Source organism: Carcharodon carcharias, chromosome 5 (assembly GCF_017639515.1).
Source record: "Carcharodon carcharias isolate sCarCar2 chromosome 5, sCarCar2.pri, whole genome shotgun sequence".
NCBI lineage: Eukaryota > Metazoa > Chordata > Chondrichthyes > Lamniformes > Lamnidae > Carcharodon > Carcharodon carcharias.
This window is the reverse complement of record NC_054471.1, coordinates 75,506,721-75,529,780: the sequence shown is the minus strand read 5'-3', so window position 1 is coordinate 75,529,780 and position 23,060 is coordinate 75,506,721. Positions and strand designations below refer to the sequence as shown.

The window sequence follows — 23,060 nt, the reverse complement described above, 5'->3', positions numbered from 1 at the left end:
ATACCCCACGTGGATTTCAACTGAAATTCCACCCCTCATGTTTCGAACCTACCCAGGATTACATGTATCTCCAGACATAAAACGTTTCTCGGACTGCTGTTCCCGTCACATTCTGAAATCCACACTCAGTGCCATGCGCCGCCATATGAACACACTCGACCTCTCCCTCCAGCAGCACCGCCGTAACATTTTTCAAAGCTGCGCGTGTCCCCAGTTTCATTTTATCCTTCGTCTCATCCGACGCCTCAACAAGAAACTTTTTCTCTTCCTCTCAAGTGCTAAGGAACGCAAGCTCCAATAACTCATCGACACCAACACCCATCTAGGATCCTCCACCCCTGCCTGTCCCTCCGTCCCCACCCTTTCTTCCAATCCCAACCCCAGCCGTGTACTCACTATACCCCCTGACCTTCCCCTCTCCGATGCTGAACGTTCAGTGCTCAGCAAAGGACGTAGTTTCATACCCTTACGCCCTCACCTCAATGAATTTCGGGCTCGGCATGATGCTGAACTCTTCTTCTGCCGTCTTCGTCTCCGTGCTCACTTCTTTGGGCAGGAGTCCTCTCCCCATTCAACGGATCCTTTCACCCACCTCCAATATTCTCCCTCCACCTGGACCCCTCCCTCTGGATTCTTACCTTCTCTTGATCTTTTCATTGAGAACTGTCGGCGCGACATTAGTCGTCTCAATTTCTCTGCTCCTCTCACCCATTCTAACCTGTCTCTCTCTGAACTTACTGCACTCCATTCTCTTAGGTCCAACCCTGACATTGTCATCAAACCCGCTGACAAGGGTGGTGCTGTTGTTGTCTGGCGCACTGACCTCTACCTCGTGGAGGCTGAGCGTCAACTCGCAGACACTTCTTCCTACCTCTCCCTGGACCATGACCCCACCACTGAACATCAAGCCATTGTTTCCAGGACTGTCACTGACCTCATCTCCTCTGGAGATCTTCATCCCACAGCTTCCAACCTGATAGTCGCCCAACCTCGGACGGCCCACTTCTATCTCCTACCCAAAATCCACAAAAAGAACTGCCCCGGTAGACCGATCGTCTCAGCTTGCTCCTGCCCCACAGAACTCATTTCTCGTTATCTTGACTCCCTTCTCTCTCCCCTTGTCCAGTCCCTTCCCACCTACATCCGTGATTCCTCTGTCACCTTACGTCACATCAACAATTTCCAGTTCCCTGGCCTCAACCGCTTCCTCTTCACCATGGACGTCCAATCCCTCTACACCTCCATCCCCCACCAGGATGGTCTGAGGGCCCTTAGGTTCTTCCTCAAACAGAGGCCCGAACAATCCCCATCCACCACTACTCTCCTCTGTCTGGCTGAACTTGTTCTCACACTGAACAATTTCTCCTTCAACTCCTCTCACTTCCTCCAAATAAAAGGTGTGGCTATGGGTACCCGCATGGGCCCCAGCTATGCCTGTCTCTTTATGGGGTATGTGGAACATTCCTTGTTCCAGTCCTACTCCGGCCCCCTTCCACAACTCTTTCTCCGGTACATCGATGATTACTTCGATGCTGCTTCATGCTCTCATCGGGACTTGGAAAAATTTATTAATTTTGCTTCCAATCTGCACCCCTCCATCATTTTCACGTGGTCCATCTCTGACACTTCCCTTCCCTTCCTTGACCTCTCTGTCTCAATCTCTGGTGATAGACTGTCCACCAATATCCATTACAAACCCACCGACTCCCAAAGCTACCTCGACTACAGCTCCTCACACCCCGCTTCCTGTAAGGACCCCATCCCATTCTCTCAGTTCCTTCGCCTCCGATGCATCTGTTCTGATGATGCTACCTTCAAAAACAGTTCCTCTGACATGTCCTCCTTCTTCCTTAACCGAGGTTTTCCACCCACAGTCGTTGACAGGGCCCTCAACCGTGTCCGGCCCATCTCCCGCGCATCAGCCCTTACGCCTTCTCCTCCCTTCCAGAAACATGATAGGGTCCCCCTTGTCCTCACTTATCACCTCACCAGCCTCCGCATTCAAAGGATCATCCTCCGCCATTTCCAGCATGATGCCACCACCAAACACATCTTCCCTTCACACCCCTATCGGCATTCCATAGGGATCGCTCCCTCCGGGACACCCTGGTCCACTCCTCCATCACCCCCTACTCCTCAACCCCCTCCTATGGCACCACCCCTTGCCCACACAAAATATGCAACACCTGCCCCTTCACTTCCTCTCTCCTCACTGTCCAAGGGCCCAAACACTCCTTTCAAGTGAAGCAGCATTTCACTTGCATTTCCCCCAACTTAGTCTACTGCATTTGTTGCTCCCAATGTGGTCTCCTCTACATTGGAGAGACCAAACGTAAACTGGGCGACCGCTTTGCAGAACACCTGCGGTCTGTCCGCAAGAATGACCCAAACCTCCCTGTTGCTTGCTATTTTAACACTCCACCCTGCTCTCTTGCCCACATGTCTGTCCTTAGCTTGCTGCATTGTTCCAGTGAAGCCCAACGCAAACTGGAGGAACAACACCTCATCTTCCGACTAGGCACTTTACAGCCTTCTGGACTGAATATTGAATTCAACAACTTTAGGTCTTGAGCTCCCTCCTCCATCCCCACCCCCTTTCTGTTTCCCCCTTCCTTTTGTTTTTTTTCCAATAAATTATAGATTTTTCTTTTCCCACCTATTTCCATTATTTTTAAGTATTTTAAAATATTTTATGCTCTCCCCACCCCCACTAGAGCTATACCTTGAGTGCCCTACCATCCATTCTTAATTAGCACATTCGTTTAGATAATATCACCAACTTTAACACCTATGTGTTCTTTTGTTCTATTGTTGGTGACATCTTTTGATGATCTGCTTCTATCACTGCTTGTTTGTCCCTACAACCACACCACCCCCCTCCACTTCTCTCTCTCCCCCCAGCCCCCACACACACACCTTAAACCAGCTTATATTTCAACTCTTTCTTGGACTCGACCTCAAGTTCTGTCGAAGGGTCATGAGGACTCGAAACGTCAACTCTTTTCTTGTTCGCCGATGCTGCCAGACATGCTGAGTTTTTCCAGGTAATTCTGTTTTTGTTATGAATTTAAGTCAGCCATACATACCACCTTCAAGTCATATGGTTGCAGGAGTTTGTTCTGTGTACGGCCAAATATACGATAGTGGGCTCCACAGGACTAACGGCAGTATCCCTTGTGATGAGAACCAGATAAACAAGTACTTTACACATATATCTCTTCAATCTCTCTGATGGTGGGCTGAATGGACACTAAATGAGGAGAGACTTGGTTCAAATTGTTGCTCTTGCTTTATTAAAATATACTGTACATACAAAGCAAGAGTTACAATCAGATCCACTTAGTTCAACTGATATCACTTGCCTTTGGGAAGGATAAATTGTAGTCAGAGAGCCGCAACATAATTTCTTCATGAATTTTGGATCCTGCAGCTTTGTTGAGTGTTGGACATTCTGCAGAGTTAAGGGTTAATAATCAAACTTCCTTGTATCTTGGAACAACAGGCTTTCCAGCATAAAAGGATGGCTCTGACATGGAAATAAATGATAGCAATGACTTAGGTATGAGTGATTAAAGTGTAATTTTCCTGGCGAGAATAATAAATGTAGGTAGAAATGTCCAGCAGCTATCGTATATTAAGATCACGGTTAATTAAAGCTGTTCTTCAGAGTTTAATAACAGGCAGGAAGTCTTGTTTGAAGAAAGTAGCCTTGCAGTAAACAGCTACTATTTACATCAATACTGCCTTCAAAGGATTTGCGATTGGGGATGTCATGAGGTGTACCTTTGATAATAGGTAGGGTATGGTGTATAAAGGAGCATGGTGTTTAACAGTTCTTCAAAGGGCACTGAAGATAAAAGTTGAAGCTGAAAAGTTACTGACCCAGATTGAACTGACCCCTCATCCTGTGTCAACAGTTTGTTCTGTACGCTACACTATAAAGTGTCTCATATTTTCCTGGTGTGTTGTGAACCAGAGAGAAAGGAGGAAATTGCCTGCTGACAGCAAGCACAACAAAAATCGCTGGGATGTAATATTTCTGGGATATATTTTGGGATGGATGTCCACCATTTAGCACTAGCTGCTTTCTGGAAATTCACATTTGTTTAATCTTCTAACCCAAGTGTTTGATTCCTCTTCGGGAATTGGCCTCTATTAGAGCCAGCAGATCAGATCCTGTATGTACATGAGATTCCAAATTCTTACTCCTTATTCTTGGCTGACACTCCAAGGGCCAGTACTGAGGGAGTGCTGCACTGTCAGAGGGGTCATTGTCTTTCTGATGAGTCCATAAACCAAGGCCCCACCTTCCTTTCAGGTGGATGTAGAAAGATCCCAATACAAACTTCAAATAACAATGGAATTCACTCTGGTATCCTGGTTAATGTTTATACCACAACCACATCAATACAATAGATTTAATTACATTGCTGCTTTTGGAAGCTTGCTGTGTGGCAAATTGGTTGCTGCATTTCCTACATTACAGTGGCTACACATCAAAATTACTTAATTGGTTGGAAAGCACTTTGGGAGGGCAGGATCTAAGATCAAAAGAGGCACAACATAAAAGCAAGCTCTATTATTTTCCAGCAAGGAATGATGTTACTACTAGTACCCTGACTGAGATGAGCTGATTTAAAACACACCAGACATTTACCCATGCATAGAATCATAGAATATTTACAGCACAGGAGGCCATTCGGGCCATTGTGCCTGTGCTGGATCTTTGCAAAGCAATTCACCTATTTTGCGCCACTGCCTTTTCCCCATAACCCTACAAATTCTCTTCAGATAAGTATCCAGTTCTCTTTAGAAGACCTTGATTGATTCTGCCTCCGCTACACTCAGGCAGTACATTCTGCCTGACCATCAAAAGCCACCGCCCACAGCTATCAGGGGTTCCCTATCCTGTCTAACCTCTCTGCATGTAAAAGGTAGAAGTGTTTTCTATTGAAACCCAAGTGCTAATCATGCTTGGTTGCTATGGCATTCTAAAGGGTGCTGATGACGATAGAACATTAAAAACTGTTTGTATCAAAGAATTGTTACTGTTTTGTGTCGCATCAGTCCCCTCCTTGTTCAACTCATGTTAGGGCAACTTCTCTGCTGGGTTATTTAGCTTCTGCACAGATTAGCGATTACACAATTCACTGGATTGCTTGTATTTTGTTTCCTTTATTGAAATTTATGTTGTTAAAATGTACAATTGGTTCATTATGTTGAAATCCGCAACAACAACTGCTCTCTCGGCTTGCCCTGTTCGGCTTCCTAACCTCTCACATTGTGAATTACGAAAACAAGTCTTTTTAAATATAAACATATATTTTTTCATGGTGGTAAATGTTCAAAAACTGCTCTAATTTGTGAAGTCATTTTGGCATTGATTGGAAAATAAAATTTTTGTGCCATGCCCCATTTTGTTTGACAAAACACTTGTTTTTAGCGTGCAGAATATCTGGATATATTTGAGCTCACCTCTATGGCCGTACCCTCAAACAAATCCTGCCTAATCTTCTCTCTGCATGTAAAGTTGGAAATGTTTTCTAAGGCACCCAAAGTGCCGATCATGCTTGGTTGCTATGGCATTCTAAAGGGTACCCATGATAATAGAACATAAAAAACTTTGCAGAGTTGTTACTGCTATGATTGTGTTGGGTCAGTCCACTTGTTCCAATTCTCCTGTTCTGAGCAAGCTGTCTGCTTCAGCTGCCATAGCAACCAGGCATTTTAACCTTGCATATTTTAAATGCGCTCACGCTGGCACCTCTGCCACTCTGTCTCTACTCTCCTGCCATGTAAAAGATATCTTGTCCTTATTCCTTTCAGGGACTGCAAAACACTCCGTTAAACACCTCACCAAAAGCAACATTTCTTCCCAGTGGCAGAGATCAGGAAAGGAAAGATCCAGCTTAGAATGAATGCTTGTGCATTTTTCCATCTGTTCCTCATGGTTTGTTTGCCTCCTCTGCACTCTTGTGGATTTGATATACTGGGGTTTTAATTTTCACTCCTCTCTTCCATCTCTGCGCCCTAATCACTGTTCCTCCAGGCTTTGCAAAATGGCTTCTTCAATTTTGGCATCTGAAACAAAAAATACAGGCATCAAGAAACTTAATGCTTTTGGTAAAATAGAACGATAGAAAGCTACAGCACAGAAGGGGGCCATTCGGCCCGTCATGCCTATGCAGTCTCTTTGAAAGAGCTATCCAATTAGTCCCATTCCCGCTGCTCTTTCTCCAAAACCATACAAGAAGCCTTTCTTAAGCATTTATCCGATTCCCTTTTGGAAGTTATTATAGAATCTGCTTCCACTATCCTTTCAGGCAGTGCATTCCAGGTTGTAACTGAACCAAACTTCTACTCAAGTTGCCTCTTTTTATTGCCAACTACCTTAAACCAGTGTCCTCTGATCACCCATATTTATCCTATCAAAACCCTTCATGCATTTGAGCACCTCTATCAAATTGCCCCAGGACAATCTCTGTTTCTCTAGTCTCTTCACACAAATTGAAGTTCCTTATCACTGTTTCCATTCTAAATAAATCTCTTCAGCACCCTCTCCAGGGCCTTGACAACTTTCCTAAAGCATGGTGTCTAAATTAAGCACAATACTACAGCTATGGCCTAACCAATTCTTCACAGTTCCTAAACTTGGCTGGGTCATCAGGGTGTGCTGTTTCTCCATAAATCATTCAAACTGAATCAATAATGTCTTTCACTCAGTCTCTTTTTGCCTGTTTCAGCTCTTTGATAAACCCCATTCCCCTCTCTCCTGTTCTAGGCCCAGTGAAGGATTGCTTTTATTCCTAATGTGCTCAAGTTCTGAGAGCAATAACTAGGCCCAAGATTCTTTTAAGACAGACAGTGAAGAATACTTCAGATAAAATAAGCTATAAATTACAAAAACAAAGAGAGCACCTTCATCAACTGTTTTCTGCTTTTCCGTAGCCTCTTGCAAGCTCAACACCAGTGTTTTCTGGAGAACTTCATCTTCATCATCACTGTCTGGAATCCAAGAAAGAGAGGAAAGTCAACAGTGTAACTACTGCAGCAGAGAGGCCAAAGAGGAACCAGAACTGTTTAATATCTAACTAGACAGTGACAAACTTCCAGCTACGTTCATTCACCTTCTATCAAAAGAAAGGAACATTTCTACATCGTTCCACTTCAATTCGATAATAAATTACAATAGGGAATTGAATAAGTACTTGAAAAGAAAAATAACTACAGGGTTATGGGGTAAGAGCAGTAGAAACTAATTCGACAGATTTTTCAAATAGCTGCCACAGGTATGATGGACCAAATAGCCTCTTTCTGTGCTGTCTGATTCTCCACAGTGCTCAACATAGTGACACCATTCCAGAAGAGAGATAGCAGTGAACAGCATCTGAGATGGAGACAGGAAATTTCTGCTGTCTTAGACAACTACACTGAACAACAGTAAAGCTCAGGATGCCATTTAGCCCATCAGCCTAGGCTGCCTTTGCTCTTTCCCCATATACCCAAATTATTTCTCCTTCAAGAATTTATCCAATTCCATTTTGAAAATTACCATTGAATCTGCTTCCACCACCCTTTCAGGCAGGGCATTCCACATCACAACAAAATTCGTAAAAATAATCTCATGCCACCTCTGATTCTTCTTAAATTTGTGTCTTCTCAGCCCTTAGATAAGAATAAATGGAGAAATTGTTTCCAAGTCCTTCATGACTTTAAACACCTCCATCAAATCTCCACTTCACCATCTCTGTTCTAAGGTAAACAGCTCCAGTTTCTCCATCAACCTCATATAACATCCCTCATGTTTTCTCGTAAATGTCTTAGTTCGTTTTGAACAACCAGACAAGAAACACGAGTTGGAGGTTTCTTCCCCCTCCTCCCATCAAAAATAAGACAATAATGACTGTCGACAACTTTCCCAAAAATAAAATTACCATCCAGAAATCTTGCCCAAACTTCAGAAAGCATGGCCATCAAGATCACAGCCTCTTTGCTCACTCAATTAGTAGCCTGTACACTACTTGTATCTCTTTAGCTAATTTCTTGAACATTAGCCCAGGCTGTTGTGGTAGGGAACAATTGTACAGGAAGGTAGGAGATGCCCAGCTCACCATGAGTATTACCCACTGGGGTATAGCAGCAAGTAGCAGGCATACATTTGGAGCCATTTTCCTGGCAAGTTCCAAATTTCTTCTCCTCTTTCAAATTCAATAATAAAGTTCAGGATCTCCAAACTAATGCCTAAAAACTGCACAGCAGCAAAAAGATGTTGAAATTTAGTCTTTTATATTTCATCCAATTACAGATAACAAGGCAGCATGTGTCAACTGTTAGTTAACCACAGCTTCCGCCATCGCCCCGGTGTGCTTTAATCATTCCTACCCTCCCAATCACAAACCTCTTCCTTTTGTTCTTTTCTCTCTGCCTTTGTACTTGATTAAAATCTTTTACATTTCGGACATCTCCCAATTCTAACAGAAGCTCATCAAACAGAAACATCAAACCTCTTTCGCTCTTGCTTCACAGATTCTGCCATAAGTACTCAAGAGTATCTCCAGCATTTACTGTGTTTTTATATCAGATTTCCAGAATTAGCTGCTGTGTTTCGCTTTTGTTTCCGCAGTTTGTTGGGTGGCTGCTTTCTAATTGAACAACCAAATGGAGAAATCCACACCGAGAGTTATGTTTTAAAAGCCTTCAACAAAGCATCTCAAAAAATGCTACAGTTGTCAAAAGTAAAAGAATTACATCTAACATCAATGTAGGAATCATAGACGCATTTATTCCAGTTAAGCAGTGTCATGGGATTTAACCTTTCTTCAATCATCTTAATGCTTCTGTCCCACCTTTCCCAATATCAGATATACTATTCAGTAAGGCACACATCAGCTCCCCTTCCATCTGGTGGGGGTTCAGAATGTGGCCCGGACGCATCGTTTTCTTCAACTGATTCTTCAACTCCTCAAAGCCCTTGTCTCCAGAGAGTACGGTGAAAGGGATATGCTTTGGCAACTGTTCATCCATACGCCCAGCCTGTAAAATTGAGAGTGGGGGAGAGGAGGAGGAACAATAAGAGCAAGAGGGGAGGGAAGGACACAGAAGTGGAGTTGTAGGAGAGAACATAAAAGAAAATGTTACATTTTTACCATTTGCCAGAGGTGCAGTTTCCCTATTCTCCAATGTTATAATTTAAATGGTATAATGTTCAAGGGCCACAGCAACAGAGACCTGAGAGTTCACATACAAAGTCTTTGAAGGTACAGGAGAAGTTGAGAAAACTGTTAAAAGCACACAGGATCCCTAGCTTTATAAATAGAGAGGCAGAGTAAAAAAAAGTAAGTAATGCTAAATCTTTATAAATCAGTGGTTAGGAGTCAGCTACAGATTTATCATCAATTCTGGGCACTGCGTTTTAAGGAAGAATGCTGAGGCCTTAGGGAGGGTAGAAAAGAGATTTACTAAAATGGTAAAAGAATAAGAGACTTCAGTTAATTTTAGACTGGGAAGCTGGGGTTGTTCTCCTTACAGCAGAAAAGATCAAGTGATAATTAGAGGGGCTCTGATAGTCAATCAGGTGAAATTGGCAGAAGGTCAGCCCAGACACAATGAGTCAAAATGACCTCCTTTTGTGTTTTATTATTCTGTGACTTCTAATGCTCTTTTCTCCCCCTACTGGTAACTAAGATTGATTGAAGGAATTCAGAAGATAGCTAATCTGAGATTTGCATAGGAATTAGCAAAATGACTGTTCAATTACATGTAGTTATCTAACTGCCCTTTCTCTCAATGGATCTCCATTGGCAGGGTCATGGGCTGAAGCTCCCCCACACTGAAGTGTATGTAACAACTTCAATGACAGTCTCCACTGTGTAGAGAGGGTACACTAGTGTTTATGCAGTTTGCCTGCCATATACAGTTAAATCAAAAGTATCCAAATTTACATATAGATCACCCCCAAGTTGCATCCAGATGCTCATGACTAGGCTAACTGCACTTTAACAAGGTGTGAACAACTGACCCAACACTCTCTTTTCCCCCATTACAACAGCGATTACACCTCAAAGTACTTCACTGGCTGTAAAGCACTTTGAGATGTCCTGTTGTCATAATAACTATGACATAAATGCAAGTCTTTCTTTAAAATAGCAAAGCTTTTTAAAAATGAGAAGGTACTTATTGGATTACCTCAAATAGCTGGTGAGCTTAATACATTACAAGCGAAGTTTTTGTAATTGGCTCCTGCAGTACTGTAAAATGGTTTGTGCTACTTGTTATATATAGGCAGTTTCCAGTATGAGGGTGGATAGAATGAGCAATAGGGACCATTTTTTTTGTTTATTTATGATAATAAGGCAATGACATAAGCAGGGCCAAAAAGATTTCTGACAATTATGGTCAAAGATCATGGGATAATTATGGATGAGGAAGACCATTCAGCCCATTTTAATTCATCACCCAGAAAGTGACCTGCACTTCCCTTCCTTGCCCCATTGCAGCTTCCTACTGGGGTCTGTTAACTCAGTTGGCTAGATAGCTAGAGTGCAATGCCAACAGTGCGGGTTCAATCCCTGTACCAGCTGTGGTAGCTCACTGAGGCCTGCCCCCTTGCATTGCCACCAGGCACGTGAAATGGTGCCCTTCAAACTATTTATAAAACCCATTTGTCTCTCTATAATGGAGTGAGAGATGCCAAGGTCCATCGTGGGCTATGGCTAATGACCTTCTGATTTCTTAAAACATTGCAAGGATTTAACCTCCATGACTCCATCTACCTTGCATGGACATATGCAACAAGGCAGCTAGGGAAGTTCTCCAGTGTCTTGGTCAAAATATTTATCCCTCAATCAACACCTAAAATAGATTTATCTGGTCATTATTACATTGCTGTCTGTGGAGTCTTGCTCTGCATAGATTGGACACTGCAATTCCTACATTACAACACTGACTACACTTTAAGAGTATTTCTTTGGTTGTAAAACAGTCTGGGATGTCCCAAAACTGTGAAAGGCATTATAGAAATAAAAGTTTCTTCTCTCATCTGCCACTGTTCTACCCATGGACGTAGCTACGTCCCAAATCATTCCATAATTTCCGAGCTCCTCCGTGCATTCCACTGCCCCTTAAAGTTTGTTGTCATCTACATATCTTTACTACTTGGTATTTAAGTTTCAGAATCCAATTCATCGATGTAAGTTTGTGGCCCTCAATTAAAAGACCTGGCTTTTCTCTCATCCCTACACATGAACAGTTATCTATTTTCCTTCTTTCATCCAGCCCTAATTGCCCATCTTTAATTGTCCTTGAACGGAATGGCTTGCTAGGCCATTTCAGAGGGCATTAGGAGTCAACCATGTTGCTGCGGGTCTGGAGTCATATGCAGGGCAGACCAGGTAAGGATGACAGATTTCCTTGCCTAAACAACTGATGATATTTTCACGGTCACCATTACTGAGAGTAACTTCATTTTCCAGTTTCTTTTTAATTAATTGAATTTAAATTCTACCAGCTGCCGTGTTGGGACTGAACCCATGCCCCCAGATCATTAGCCTGGGCTCTGGATTACTAAGCCAGTAATGTTACCACTACACCATCCATGCCACTCCCCACTTAGCCCCCATCTATAGCCATTGATTTGTATAAAAGAACCAGATTAAAAAGCAAAGAACACAAACATGCATGCAGATGGCAAAATCAGCAGCATCCTTCCTAGTACTGCACCGTGGATGAAGGAAAAAACATCCAGTGTTGACAAGAAAATTGTAGACAGGACAGTTTTCTGGTGGTTTCCAGTGGTTCTTTCCACCTAAGAGAAAAATAAATTAAAAACATAATGGTGAATTGTAGAAAAACACGATATCTTTTTTAAAAAAGCACAAAAGCCAAGGATAAGGAGAGGATGCCGATATTCACTCCTCTCGTAATCCTGCAACTCTCAATTAAAGATTACAGCTGCTTTTGTATATCTCAGAAACTTTTGCTCGCTAAGCAAACGGATATTACTTCTTCCCCTACAACATATTTAAATATCATCTCCATCAAGTTAAACACATCCTTCCCTTTCATCAACTCCCATCCAACCCAACCCTCGCCCACTCCCAACCAGCTCCAATTTATTTTAAAGTAATTATGTGGGTTTAGCTTAAGGATATAATATTAGTGGGGAGGAGAGAAAATAAAGTTAACATTTGCATGGAAGGGACAAAACAGAGCTGACTGGTTTTCAGATGGTTGGAAGTGAAGAGGTATCACTGAAGAGGATTCAGCAAGGCCACTTCAGTGAAAAGTTTTGTTCAATGTCACTCCTGCAAAGCGCCTTTAGATGTTATACTACTTTATAAGTGCTATATAAATGCAAGTTGTTGTTATATATTAATGTTATAGATATAAGCTCAGCGTGAACAATGTTAACATTTCAGGTGATCCCAAAACAGGAGTTGTAGTTACCAGGAGGAAGTTGCAAAGGGATATTGATAAGCTGATGAAATGGGGCTAAAAAAGGATTCAATGTTACTGAGTGAAAGGCGAGGTTTTTTATGTAGTTACAATACAAACAGGAGTAATAATACTGACTGAAAAGTAGGTGGAACAGCAGAGATTCACAGGTACATGCCCATAGTAGGATTAATGTCAGCCTTGGCTCAGTGGATAGTACTCGTGCCTCAGTCAAAAGGTTGTGGGCTCAACTCCCTCTTCAGGACTCGCGCCTGACAATCTAGCCAATGCAGTACTCCAATGCAGTACTGAGGGAGTGTTGCACTGTCAGAGATGTTGTCTTTTGGATGAGATGTTAAACAGAGGCCTCATCTGCCTTCTCATGTAGACATAAAAGATTCCCATGGCATGATTTCAAAGAGGAGGAGATTTTACTCTGGTGTCCTTGCCAATATTTATCCCTCAGTTAACATCACAAAATTATCTGGTTGTTATTACATTGCCATTTGTAGGAGTTTGCTGTGCACAAAATTGGCTGCACCAGTTCCTATATTGCAACAGTATCTATACTTCAATAGTACTTCATTGACATTAGGACATGTGGTGGTCATGAAAAGCATCATGTAAATTCAAGTCTTTCTTCTTGCCCTAGGTTTATAAGGCTGTAAAACAGTCAATTAAATTCTATCACATGAGCTACAGAATTATAAAAACCAAGAGATAATAATGATTCAATGGTAAACCTTAATTAGACTTTGTCTAATGCCGTTGATATTTTCTAAGTGTTCTGTTATCACATCCTTTATAATAGATTCTAGCATTTTCCCTACTACTGAGGTTAGGTTAATTGGTCTGTAATTCACTGTTTTCTCCCTCCATCCTTTTTAAATAGTGGGGTTACATTTGCCACCTTCCAATCTGCTGAGACTATTCCAGAATCTACAGAATTTTGGAAGATGACAACCAACACATCCACTATTTCCACAGCCACCTCCTTTAGTACTCTGGGATGTAGGTTATCGGGCCCTGGGGATTTATTAGCTTTCAGTCCCATTAATTTCTCCAACATTATTGTTTCAGTAATGCTAATTTCCTTAAATTCCTCCTTCTCATTAGACCCTTGGTTTCCTCGTATTTCTGGGAAGTTATTTGCGTCTTCCTCCGTGAAGACAGAACTAAAGAAATTGTTTAATTGCTCTGCCATTTCCTTGTTTTCTATTATAAATTCTCCCATTTCAGACTGTAAGGGACCTACATTTGTCTTGACTAATCTTTTTCGTTTTACATACTTATAGAAGGTTTCACAGTCTGCTTTTATGTTCCTTGCAAGTTTACTCTCATACTTTATTTTTCCCCTCTTAATCAATCTCTGGTCCTCCTTTGCTGAATTCCAACTTGCTCCCAATCCTCAGCCTTGCTACTTTTTCTAGTAACTTTAAATAACTCCTCTTTGGATCTAATACTATCCTTAATTTCTTTTGTTAACCATGATTGGGCTGCTTTTCCTGTTGTTTTTTGCACCAGAAAGGAATGTATAACTGTTGCAATGCATACATTTGTTCCTTAAATATTAACCATTGTCTATCCACCGTCATGCCTTTTAATGAAGTTCGCCAATCTATCTTAGCCAACTCATGCCTCATACACCTTTGTAGTTTCCTTTCTTAAGATTTAAGACCCTAGGTTCAGATTGAGCTACCTCACTTTGCATCCTAAAGAAGAATTCTATCATATTATGGTCTCTGTTCCCTAAAGGACCCTGCACAATAAAATTATTAGTGAAACCCTTCTCATTACACAAAACCAAATCTAGGATAGCCTGTTCCCTAGTTGGTTGCTCAACATACTGGTCTAAAAAAAAACACCTCATACACACCAGGAATTCATTCACCACAGTATTATTGCTAATTTAGTTTGCCCAGTCTATATGTAAATTAAAGGCACCTATGTTTACTGTAGCACCCTTGTGACATGCATCGCTAATTTCCTGTTTAATGTCGTCTCCTAGCTTATCACCACTGTTTGGAGGCATATAGGCAACTTCCACAAATATTTTCTCTACTTTGTTGCTCCTTAGCTTTTTACATCCAGATTTTCTGAACCATCCTTAACTAATAACGCCACCTTCCTTTCCTTTTTGCCTGTTCATTATAAATATCTACCACCCTTGGATATTCAGTTCCCAGCCTTGGTCACTCTGCAGGCATGTCTCTGTAATCGCAATAATATCGTACCCGTTTACATCTATTTGTTAATTAGTCTACTTTATTGCAAGTGCTCTGTGCATTCAGATAGTGCCTTTAGGGGTGCCTTTTTAACGTTTTCTTTGTACTAAGAACTTATTTGCTGCTCGCCCTCATTTCCTCTGCCTCCCACTTCTGCTTTCTACTTTTGTCTTTCATTCTGAGCTTTCTTTTCCTCTCGTGTCTTCCTGTTCAGGTTCCTATTTCCTTGCCAATCTAATTTTCTAGGTGCATTAAAACTTCTTTAATAATAGATTCCAGCACTTTCCTGACAACGGATGTCAAACTAACTGGCCTGAAGTCTCCTGTTCTCTCTCTCCCTTCTTCTTGAATAGCGGTGTTACATTTGCTAATTCCATCTGCTGGGGCTGTTGCAGAATCAGAAAGTACATCCTCCTGATTTCCGTTTGTTGTGCAGTCTGAACTAAATTAAAATTTTTAACGCAAAATATTTAAATGCAGTGTGAAAAATGCTTCAACAAAGCACTGCATCTCTTTTAGAACGTTAGGACAGGTCCTGGAACTTTGTCAGATTTTAGTGCCATGAGTTTCTGCAGCACCTTTTCTCTGCTGAGATGAATTACTCTTTACTCACTTCCTTAGTCTTATTAGCCCCTAGATTACGCTCTATTTCTGGTGCATAACTTGTGTGCCTACAGTGAAGACAAACACAAAATATTTGTTCAATGTCTGCCTTTTCTTCATTCCCATGATAATTTCTCCTTTCTCTGCTTCTAAGGGACCAACATTTACTTTAGTTACCATTTTCATTTTTATACATACTTGTAAAAGCTCTTACAATCTGTTTTTATCTTCCTGGCTAGCTTACTCCCATATTCTAATTTTTACTTTTTTTTTAATCAATTCTTTGGTGGCTCTTTGCTTGTTTATAAAACATTCCCAATCCTCAGACTTATTACCAATCTTTGCACTATTATAAGCCTTTTATTTTAATCTAAGACCATCCTTAACATCCATAGAAAGCCACGGATGCATCTTTCTCGCTGAGTTTTTGTTCCTCAGTGGAGTATGTTTTTGATTAACATTTTGAATTGTTTCTTTAAATGTTTCTTACTGTTTATTTAGCACCATACTTTTTAGTCTATTTACCCAATTAACCGTAGAGAATTCTCCCCTCATACCCAGCTAATTGGCTTAGTTTAAGATTAAGGTGCTTGTCTATGATTGGAATTTGTTGTTTTCAAACTTACTGTGGAATTCAATTGTATTACGATCACTATTTCTCAGTGTATCTTTTACTATGACATTACTAATTAACGCTGCCTCAAAACCTATCATCAGCACTGGATGGGCCAAATGGTCTGGTATCATGTTGTAACTTCTATATATTTTTCAGATTATCGCCATAATCCAAGACAGTTTTTTACCCTTCAAAAAAATACCTAAAGTGTATTGAACTAACCTTGAAATCCCCAGAAAAATGTGCCTTGGTTAAGATGTCCCGGTAGATGGTTGAAAAAGCCCGCCCAATTATCCAAATCGATGAAAACAAGGTGAGTCATTGTGCGGAGCAGGTCTAAGTCAGGCAACTCTATATCTTCTTCCTGATTTATGGCTTCCTTTTCTACTAATTAGAGAAAGGGGGAAAAAAGACAAAAAAGTTTATAAATGATTGCAAAGTTACAACTTCAATAAGTCCTTTGAATAAAATAAAAGAGTGCACTAGACTGTGCCAAGAGCACCAAATTGAATTCAAATGGACAGGCCTTGCTAAAACAATAATGGTGTGTTAACAATGCACTCCATTTTTTAAACATAAATTTTATACTTTTACCTTGCTTTTTCTATTTCTTTTCTCACACTCATTTATAAGCATAAAATTCCAGATGGGGAATGATCCACTCTGTCCATAAAAATACACCCTCTAGCAAATCAAAGCTCATCCAATTCTCTACAAATATATGAACGTGGTGACATACAAGAAATCATGGGTCAGGTAAAAGTGTGTCTCATCTGAACATAAAAGACTGAAGTCTAAATGTTCCACAACAGACTAATGAATAAGGTCAGAGAATGTGGAGTCGGTTGACAAGTGGCAGAATGGGTTGCTAGCTGTCTTCAAGCAGAAAGCAGAGAGTAGGATTAAAGGCCAGTTATTCAAAGTGACAGAAGGTGGAAGTGGCATTCCACAAGGATCAGTGCTGGGATCACTGCTGTTTACAATTTACAACAGCACTTTGGACTTTAGTATCCAAAAAAACAATTTCTAAATTTGCTGAATTTTAACAGCGTTTTGGTTTAAAACAAACTCAAACACTCAAGACGCTATAAGCAGCAACTTTGAAATTTGGTTAATGCAAGGAATAATTTGGTCAACATAACTGAATTCTTGCTTTAACTATAATCTGGGACTGTGCTTTAACCTCCATCAATGAAGCAGTTCTATGTAGAGTCTATAGAGGTCATGCAGCCTGCCAGCACTTCAATGGGCTGAGGCGGCGCACGTCAGGGCACTGAATGGGAAGGGGGATGGGGGAAGATAGTCAATACTGATGAGGACAAACAAATTACAAGAGGGCATTATCCTTGCAAAATAGACAAATAGTTGGCAAATGAAGTTCAACCCAGTTAAATGTGAGGTAATCCATTCTAGTAGGAAAAATAGGGAGGTCACTTAATACTTGGAGATGGAAGTCTAGGTTGTATCAAGGAGCAAAGGGCCCTCGGAGTAAAAACATACCAATCACTAAAAGCTGTGCCACAGGTCAGAAAGGCCATAACAAAAAACAAACCAAGAACTGAGTTTACTTCCAGAGGGATAAAATTGAAAAGCAGGGAAGTTATGCTGAGCCTATATCTAACTTTGGTTAGACCACACTAAGAGTACTGTGTGAATTTCTGGTCGCTATTTTATAAAAAGAACAGAAATACTGCAGAGGGTGCAGAGGCAATTTACTAGGATGATACCAGAAAGATGCGGGTATACATATCAGGAAAGGAATGACAGGCTGGGTGTCTTTTCTTTTGAAAAAAGGCCGAGGGCTGACCTAATCAAGGTCTTCAAAATTATGAAAGGGTTTAATATAGTGGGTATAGAGAAAATGCTTCCTCCTCTTGTGGGGAAGAGCATAATGAGAGGCCATCAAGAAATCCAATAGGGAATTCAGAAAAAACTTCTTTACCCAATCAGTGGTGAGAATGCAGTGCTTGCCACCACATGGAGTTGTTGAAGTGAATAGTTATAGATACAGTTAAGGGGAAGCTAGACAAGCATTTGAGGGAGAGGGGAATAGAGGGTTACAATGGTAGATTTAGATAAGAAAAGAGGGGAGGAACATAAATACTGGTTGGGTTAAATGTCCTTTTTGTCCTGTACATCCAACGTAAACCTTGATGGAAATAAATTGACTAGTTAATAAGTACAGTTGTTTCTATTTGAAACAAACCAAGCACTCAGGACACTATAACCAACAACTTTGAAATTTGGTTAATGCAATGGAATAATTTGGTCAACATAACCAAAGTCCTGCTTTAAATGTAATCTGGGAACTGTGTTTTAATCTCCACCATTCTATGTAGAGGTTATAGGGATCATGCACTTCAATGTGCTGAGGCAGTGTACGTCAGGACACTGGCACTTACTAATGCCCCACTGGGGAAGCTCACAATCTTGGTGCAGATGGCCATTAAGCCCATCGAGTCTTCACTGGCTCTTTCAAAGCGCAGTTCAGTTAATCCTACTCCCTGCTCTTTCCCCATATCCCTGCAACTTTTCTCCTTCAAATATTTATCCATATTTGAAGGCTACTATTGAATTTGTATCCACCACCTTATCAGGCAGTGAAGTTCAAATCCTAACCAATTATTATATAAAAAAGTATTTGCTCATTTTGCCTCTGGTTATCATCTTAAATCTGTGCCCTCAGGTTATCAACCAGAAGCCAATTCAGGTTAGTAGTCATGGGTGATCTGCGAATGGAATGGGAGTTTTGGATGGGCTCATGGAGCGGAAGCTGGCCAAGAGAGCACTGGAGTAGTAGAGTCTAGAGGTAACAAAGGCATGGGTGAGGGTTTTAGCAACCAACAGCATGAAATAAAGTGGGAGGCGAGTCATATTAAGGTGAGAGATGGTGGTCTTGATGATGAAGTGGATATGGGGTCAGGATCTCAGCTCATGGTAAAACAGGTCATCAAAATTGCAAAAAAGTCTAATTCAGCCTCTGATAGTGGCTATAGGAGGTGTGCAGATGGTGAAGAGACATGTTAAATGGCTTAGGTCTTCCCAATAGTTAAATAACTGATCGGAAACACAAGTGAGTAAATCCTGTTTCACTGGAATGTTTAATTAAATTGCTCCATTAAATGTACATGCTGCTTTGCTCAGCTGAAGCTTACTTTAGCACATACACTTGTTCAAGCAAAAGATATCTATGAAGCATGAATGAGCCAGTTTAGTTGATCATATGCAACAATAATCCACCCTAATTTTTAAACCACGTTAGTATAAAAGATATACAGCTGAGAAAGGTTCTGAATAAGTATTCGTTTGATTGGAGATTTCAAACTGCTTTGGGTATATTTAATTTTCAACAGTTCGGAACAAAGTTGAAACCAAAAGATGTGGCTACCATTGATCACATAAATGGTCACTATCAATAAGTCAGGCAGTATCTAAGGAGAGAGAAACAGTTAATGTTTCAGGTCAATAACTTTTACCCATTTCTGATGAAACGTCAACTGTTTCAATCTCCACCGATACTGCCTAACCTGCTGAGTATTTCCAGCACTTTTTGTTTTCATTACAGGTTTCCAACATCTGCAGTATTTTGCTTTTGAATTAAGTCAATATCAATCCTATCTGGAGTAACTGTATTCAGTTCTGGGCATTACAGGAATGATACATTAGGAAGGATATACTGGAGGGGGTGCAATGCAGATTCACCAGAATGATGCCAGAGGTAAAAAGGGTTAAATTATAAAGGTACAGTATATGGAACTCTTATATTCCATTGAATATAGAAGATCAAGGGGTGAACTAATTGAGGTGTTTAAGATGATTAAATCACTTGATGGGTTGATAGAAAGAAACTATTTCTTCCAGTGGGAGAGTCAGAACAAGACGACATAGTCTTAAAATTAGAGCCAAGTCATTTAGGGATGTTAGAAAGCACTTCTTCACACACAGGATAGTGGAAATTTGGAACATTCTCTCAAAAAGCTGTTTAGGCATTGGTGGCAGGGAATAGAGGCTAATTGAAAATTTCAAAATGTATTGATAGATCTTTGTTAGGAAAGAGTGACAACACCAAAGTGGGGAGATGAAGTTGAAATATAGATCAACCATGATCTAACTGAATGATAAAACAAGTTTGAGGAGCTGAATAGCCTTCTCCTTATCCTGTAACTAGTAAGGAATATTGCAAGTATATTGCTAACTGAAATGATAGAGAGACTGAAGCTAACTGTTGCCTCTATTTACTACTCCACTTTATGGGCAGCGTTATTCCATCTCTGCAATCACCAGCTCGGATCTTCCAGCCACTACAGTGAATCTCCAGCTGCAGAATGGAAAACTCCAGTCCATGTTCCTTCAAACTCCAAAACACTGACACCACAGTGAAACCTGTACAAATGGATGTGTGATTCACCCATACCAGTTGCAAATAACTTGCACAGTAAAATATATACAAGGCAGTATGAAACCAGAAGCAGCAATTAACTACAAAAACAGCCTTCAATGCATCAAAGGCAATAAATGTTGGCCTGGCCAGCAACACCCACATCCTATCAATGAATTTTTAAAAAGCCCTTTTACACTAAAACATGCGATAGAGCCTGTTGCAAAGCTGCAACATCTGGAAATTTGGAGTTGCGATCACTGGCACTTGCCCTTACAACTTACTTCCTTTCTGCCCCCAAATTGTGTATGCTGGCCAGTGAGAAGCAGTAGGTTTTGAGAAACATAGCTTTTGGGGAATGGAGAGCCCTTTACCCAGCATCCATAGCAGCAGAGAAACCCCTCTCTCTGGCACGGAGTTCTTGTGGCTTGTGTCAAAATGGATGCTGGGTTATTTTGTTTTATGACAGCTCTATGAAGTATTCTAGGTGGTTTTATAATGTTACTGGCACTATACAAATGCAAGTTGTTGTTATGAAAATAAGGACACCTGCAAAAGAGACACTTGATCCTAGTGTCCTCAAAGTGAGTGTATGCAACAGATTTAACTGTAGACACAGAGAGCTTCAAAGCGAGTGATCCTTTAAACAATGTCAGCTGCAAAACAGGTTACAGGATTAGCACTTAACAATTTTGTGCTAAACTTGCCCTTGCTCAGCTCAATCCATAGCCCACTACCTTTTCTCTTTAGTCTCTTGGCACAATGGGTGACATCCCCGCCTTTTTGAGGAAAAGCTGCCACTGACCTACTTGCTGGCAAGGATTGGGCAAGTGTAATACGAAGGCTACCTGCGGTCGTTGGAAAGATCTCATGACTGGTCGAAGCCTCAGTATCGTCGTCCTGTGGCACCTGCTTGGTATTGCTGCAGAACGCAGCCACGTGAGGGGCGGTGGCCTCGTTCTCAGCTGGCAAGGATGGGGCCGGCCACACCTCCTGTGAAGTGCAGTGCTTACTGTGGTAGTGCATCTGGGCACCTTCGCCATCATTAAAAGCCTTGCTGCAGATGCATTTGATTGTAAAGGACCTGGAGCCTGTCTCTCTTGCCCCATGACATTCCACCATGTGATTCTGGATGTCTTCCTCTGACTGGGCTGTCGCCGAACACGAGCAGCGGAACCACAGCTTCCCTTGCTCAAACAGGTTCCTCAAGCACCTGCAGTTGTCCTCCTTCCTTAATTTTTTGGATTTATAATGCTGTCGACACCCACAGGACATCAGTAAATGCTCCTCTGGAGCTTCCTCGTCCACTTCTTTCTCAGTTACTGCATCCCCATGCTCCACAAAGACATAATCGGTGCTGTGGAAAGTCTTATAATGTTCAAGAAATTCATCTTCGGAATTGAACTCGATGTCGTCACACAATCCACAGAAATACTTTACGCTTAGCTCGTTGTCGTGCTGATCGCGACTATGGCGGTACAGGGTTTCCACTCTGTGGAAGTGTTTCCTACACAAACCACAGCTGTATTTGTGAAACTGGTGGTTTGCTAGGCAGCTGCAGTGCTGGGCGACACTTTCCTCCGAATCAAACATCTCTTCACACAACCTGCACTGCCAGGAGCCATCACTCACGGCAGCTTCCACTTCGGGGCTGTTTGGATCCAGCTGCTTCCCTTCACCTTCTTTGCCCCCCAAATCTGCCAAGCTCCATGCTGATTTGGATGAAGAAGGCTCAAAAGCCAACAACTCATCTTTGTCCACTTGCTTCTCGTAATAGTAAGCATGACCACTGTGACACTCCACAATGTGGGCCATGAGATCCTCTTTCCTTCGCAATTCCGCATGGCAGCGTTCACACCACAAACGGTAGTTGGTCAAGTGAGCTCCCCCGTGACTACGGCTCATATGCAAGCCAATAATCCCGGCATCGAGCGCCAATTTGCCACACACCAAACACTTGTGGCGGATTCCATTGACTGCCATGACATGTTTCTCCACAGCCTCTTCGTTGTCGAACCGTTGGTGGCATTCACAGAACCAGAGCCTGGCCCCCAGGTGGATGTCACACTCCACCTTTTCCTCCTTCACCTGCACGTTGTTGCATTCTCTCCTGGTCCTCTTGCTGGAGGTGGGCACAGCAGCCTCATTGGAACATGTCTCAGCCAGAGGTCTTTTGAATGGAGAGTTCTTCTTGGCTTTTGACTGATCCAATATCATCCGGAGGTCAGAGGGAGTCTTGCTCTTCTCATTGAAGTGGCAAAACTCCAAGATGGCCTTCTCCATGGTGCGAATCCATCTGATGTTGTGCATGGTTTGCTGAGTATGCTGATTGATCTGATTGTCATCCACAAATAGCTTACTGCAGTCCAGACAGCTTCCCCTCACTTTGAATATTGCAGCAACTTGGCTAATATCCTTTGCAGATACAGCAACAGGGCCAGCCCTTCTGCATCGCGTTCTGCAAAGAAAGAAACCAAGACAATTAAGAATTTATAACAACTTACACAGGAACAGTAAGGAGGCCAATAGCCCCTCAATCCTACTCCTATTCAATTACATCATGGCTGATCTGCACCTCAACTCCACTTAAGTACACTTGTTCTCCATGGCCATCAATAACTCACCCCAACAAAAATCTCTTCATACCGTCTTTAAATCTCCAACTGATCCCCAGCATGCACAGCCATTTTGGGGAGGTTTCCACAGCTCTTCATATGAAAAGGTGTTTCCTGATCTCTCTCCTAAATGGCCCAGTTCTAAGTTTATGCCCCGTCAATCCTAATTCCCGCCCACCAGAGGAAATGGT

General features: G+C 41.7%; 1 protein-coding gene across 4 annotated transcripts in view; it reads right to left on the bottom strand.

Annotated features, from left to right (window-relative positions):
- Positions 1-5,158: 5,158 nt before the first annotated feature.
- Positions 5,159-23,060, bottom strand: part of znf451 (zinc finger protein 451) — a 79,888-nt gene continuing 61,986 nt past the window's right edge. For 3 of the 4 annotated variants that reach the window (XM_041188167.1, XM_041188170.1, XM_041188169.1), the window contains 6 exons: positions 21,103-22,712; positions 16,099-16,263; positions 11,673-11,803; positions 8,847-9,033; positions 6,919-7,005; positions 5,159-6,081 (listed from right to left, as the gene is read on the bottom strand). In XM_041188167.1, the coding sequence (XP_041044101.1) occupies positions 6,035-6,081; positions 6,919-7,005; positions 8,847-9,033; positions 11,673-11,803; positions 16,099-16,263; positions 21,103-22,712 (2,227 nt within the window). In that variant the 3' untranslated portion in view covers positions 5,159-6,034. The remainder of the gene's footprint in view (positions 6,082-6,918; positions 7,006-8,846; positions 9,034-11,672; positions 11,804-16,098; positions 16,264-21,102; positions 22,713-23,060) is intronic. The other variant, XM_041188168.1, reaches the window with a different exon arrangement.